The sequence below is a fragment of the Nematolebias whitei genome, chromosome 15 (genome assembly GCF_014905685.2).
Source record: "Nematolebias whitei isolate Nwh7 chromosome 15, NemWhi1, whole genome shotgun sequence".
NCBI lineage: Eukaryota > Metazoa > Chordata > Actinopteri > Cyprinodontiformes > Rivulidae > Nematolebias > Nematolebias whitei.
This window is the reverse complement of record NC_056512.1, coordinates 46769729-46773829: the sequence shown is the minus strand read 5'-3', so window position 1 is coordinate 46773829 and position 4101 is coordinate 46769729. Positions and strand designations below refer to the sequence as shown.

Here is a 4101-nt window from a genome sequence, read left to right as displayed (position 1 = left end):
TGGATGGATGGATGGATGGATGGATGGATGGATGGATGGAACAGTTGGTACCTGCTAAAAACGACTTAGAAGATGAAAGCTTGTTAAAAACTATTAGCTGGACTTCTGTTGAAAAGGAGCAGCAGCCTGATAACACTGGAAATACAAGTAGGGTGAAAATATTTATTCACTTACATAAGTAAAATAATTAAGTGGTAATAATAATAATTTAAAAAAACTTACCCTTTTGACAAATGTGATTGCCAGGATTATTTATCTGGGGTTTTTCTTTTTGTTTGTTTGTTTGTTGTTGCTGCTTTTTTCAGCAAAACATATGTTAATGACCCCATTAATTAAAAAAAAAAACATTCAATGCAAGGTCCCATTAATACTGTTATGTTATCTCACTTTCAATTATGGTTGATATAATTATTTTGAACTCAGCCATTAAAAATAATTAACATGGTCAAAACATGATGGACTGCTAATTATTATGGCCTCCAGTAATTCTTTTAAATTAGTTAACTCGTTTATTTTGACTGAATTTGTTGTGTGCTTCCACCTGTGTGTCTGGACTTGTAAATAAAATAAATTGCAGCTCTCTACTATGCCCATAGATACACTTTTTGACCAAGTCTTAAACACAATATTTAATACATTTACTTCTTATTCTTCACAATATTACATTGTTTTGGATAAGCCACATAACATACAAAATGTAGGTCATCGATTTATTTGAAAACAATTGAAAAACATCAGCAGTTTATTAAGTTAGCTAAAATAATTTCATTTTTACTTTAAACTCATCCTAAAAGTAATATTGGTTGAGATTGCATACAGTAATTCTTCATGGTGTAAAGATCTTTCTAGAGTTTACCTGTGTCTTTCCACAAAACCACACCAGTCATGATGAGTCGTGATGTATGACGTCAGCGACATCATGACGTAGGCGGAGGTAAACTATTTGCCGCTGCATGACCCACGTGACTTCCGCATTGCATTCTGTCTACGGAAGTGTCGCAACTCTCTCTTTATAGGGCTGTGGCGGCGGCTAACAGACGGCTTGTCGGTGGGGAGAGGATAGACCGAAACGAACGAAAAGTGACTTTACAGATAATTTAGAAGAACGTCGATTTTTTTACATCCTATTAAAGAAAATCTAAGAAGAAAGTCGGAGCAGGTAGGTTAAATTTTTAACTAATTGAAGATTAGCCGTTCATCTTGTGTTAGCATAGCAAAGCTACCAGTCAGAAAATCGACTGATAAACAAATTGATTTTCTTATTACATTCGTTTAATGTGTTTGTTCTGGCGATTTAGAGCGGAATCACTAATGTCCAAGTATTTTTCTCATTCGAGTGAAGGTAAATTCGGTTTAGCTCAGCTTCGTTTTTGAGTCATCAATAACTTTTAGGTATAGTCTATCAATTAAGCTTGACATTATAATGATGTGTCAGAGTCTTCCCTACTGCTTGTCTTTACGATCGACGACGTGAGCTGTTATTGATTACATAATCGATCCGTTGTTAATCTCATCGGGTTAGCTAGCTTAGCCAGCTTGCTAACGAGCAAACTCATTGTTTGTGGATCCTGGGGTCACGTGACTCAACGTAACTTCTTTGCTGACAGCTCATTTAACTTTTTACCTGTAGAATAAATGAAACCCTTTTTACCTGCACTAAGGTGTTGGTGTGTTGTCCTGGTTGGAAAAATAAAAATCCTGTCACTTCAGTGTAGTTGGCAGAAATGGAGTTTCCAGACTTGGGAGAGCACTGTTCTGAGAAAACATGCAAACGACTAGGTGAGTAAATTATGAAATTAATAAATATGTAAAACAAATTCTGGGGTATTTTTTTACTTTGCTAACCCTTCAACAATGTTTGCAGATTTTCTTCCAATGAGATGTGATGCCTGCAAAGAGATTTTCTGTAAGGATCACATAACCTATGCAAATCATAAATGTACATCATTTTACAAAAAGGTAAGTGATTGCAAATGTCTAAAGAATTTAAAATGGATAGGTCTCTTTTGTAGCCACCCTTTTAAACATATTTAATCATTTAATTTGTATTTAAATCAAACCTGGAAAAATAAATGTGTGTACCGGGACATGTAAACGTGTAATAATGAGTAATGGGTTTTGATTCTTGGTAAATGCATTAATCCAACGGTTTTTCATACCCTTCCTTACACACACACTTTACTAATCTCTGACCCCCCCCAACCTTTTTTCATTAGGACTTGCTAAAATGGACAGTTTGATTAGAAATCAGTATATCAGAGGAAGAGCTCAGGCTGAGTGGTTTAGAGACAAAGTTAAGTTGTTTTTCCTTGTCCAGTCTCAGCACAACTCGCTTCACCCTAATTTAACCCGACTCATGTTCACAAAGTATCTGTAGTTTTTCATATAAGTGAGTGCCGCCTCAATGTGGGCGTCAGTGATGGATATCATGGCGTCGTAGCCTGAAACTTAACACTGTTGGAGAAATAAGTTCTCTGGCACCATTTCCAAAGATGCTGAGCCGAGGCCACCTTCCCTCCAACAGTCGGAGACCCACCTCAATTCTGCAATTGGCCAAAAAGCAAGGAAACCTCTGCACCTTCTCATTTTACCACAGTGTTGCCATTTGAATTGATGCATTAGAAAAATGACAAAGTAAATAAAAAAACAACGAATGCTGCAGTTTTGACATTTAAAAAAATGTTTGGTTTCTTGTTACCCTCTTGTGATCTCGGCCAATCAATGGCCTGTAGTCTGCCCACATTAAATATTGAGCTCCATTTTGTTCTCGTGGAATCTCGGTTAAGAAGCGAGCTGAAAGTGGGTGCGTCCACTAAATGGAAAGAACGTGAAGCTGCACAGACTTGGCTGGAGTCGAGCCCATGGCTACTAGAGAGTCAAAGCTTAGGTGTAGAGCAGAGATGGTAAATGTATGAAACAAAGAGTTGAACAAGGAGCTGCCAGCAAGAAGAAAAAGAGAAAGGTGGCAGGACGAGCTTTATGGATTTAATGAAGAAGAACTGTGTGACAGAGGAGAATGTTATTGGTGAGCTGGAGGCAGTCGAGCTGCTGTGGCAGCTCAAAGAACAAGACTTTAATGTCTTTAATTGAGTTTGTTTTTTGCTGTGATAGTATTGTGTGTGTGTGTGTGTGTGTGTGTGTTAAGTGTTGTGTACACACCATTGTTCTTGCTTTATGCAGATCAGTTATTTTCCCCCAGTTAAATAACATGATTCTTGTCTTATCCAATTTTTTGTAGGATATCCAGGTCCCAGTATGCCCATTATGTAACATCCCGATTCCCATTAAGAGAGGAGAAATGCCAGACATTAAAGTTGGTGAACACATTGACCGTGACTGCAAATCAGACCCTGCACAACGAAAAAGAAAGGTCAGTATAGACGTATATTTTTCACTTCTTGTGACTCGGAATAATAAAAGAAATACTCACTTGTTGTTTTCTTTCTAGATCTTCACAAACAAATGTTCTAAAGGTGGCTGTAAACAAAAGGAAATGATCCGAGTCGCCTGCGACCAGTGTCATTTAAACTACTGTCTTAAGCATCGACACCCGTTAGACCATGATTGTAAGACTGGTGGGAAACCTCTGTCCAAATCTGGGTGGGTGCACATTCTGCTCTTCCTTCATCTGCAAACCACAATAGGCCTGTTGGGTAGTGACGGGCGAAAGATACGGGGCTGCGGAGCTTGTGTCATTCTTCCTGAAGCAGAGTGATTCATAACGCCGTGTCGAGGGAGCTTGTATCAGAACACCACCGTCACGTGACCAATGACGTCATCACTGCTTCGTTTCGCTCTGACTCCATCACACTTTTACAGATTTGAACACTTTGGTGCTGCACAAGCTATTTATGATACATTATTCTTCTTAAAAATGTAAAGTTGTGAGGAAATAAAATAAGGGAAAGTAAAATAAGTTTAGTTTGGCAATTTTCTGTAAACTGTTTTCAAAGGTTTGGGATCTGTTTGATCTTTTTCCACCAGATAGTGTTTCCAATTCAATTCAGTTTATTTCTAAAGTTCCAAGTCACAACAGAAGTCGTCTCAGGGACTGAACAGAAACATTCATGTATAAAATAATTAACAGAAACATTCATGTAT

General features: G+C 37.8%; 1 protein-coding gene across 1 annotated transcript; it reads left to right on the top strand.

Annotated features, from left to right (window-relative positions):
• Nucleotides 1-976: 976 nt before the first annotated feature.
• On the top strand, nucleotides 977-3825 carry LOC119421254 (AN1-type zinc finger protein 2A). Its single transcript, XM_037688631.1, has 6 exons — nucleotides 977-1159; nucleotides 1662-1779; nucleotides 1865-1959; nucleotides 3239-3370; nucleotides 3449-3600; nucleotides 3708-3825. The coding sequence occupies exons 2-6, from the start codon at nucleotides 1725-1727 to the stop codon at nucleotides 3823-3825; spliced, it is 552 nt and encodes a 183-aa protein (XP_037544559.1). The 5' UTR covers nucleotides 977-1159; nucleotides 1662-1724.
• The last annotated feature ends 276 nt before the right edge of the window (nucleotides 3826-4101 follow it).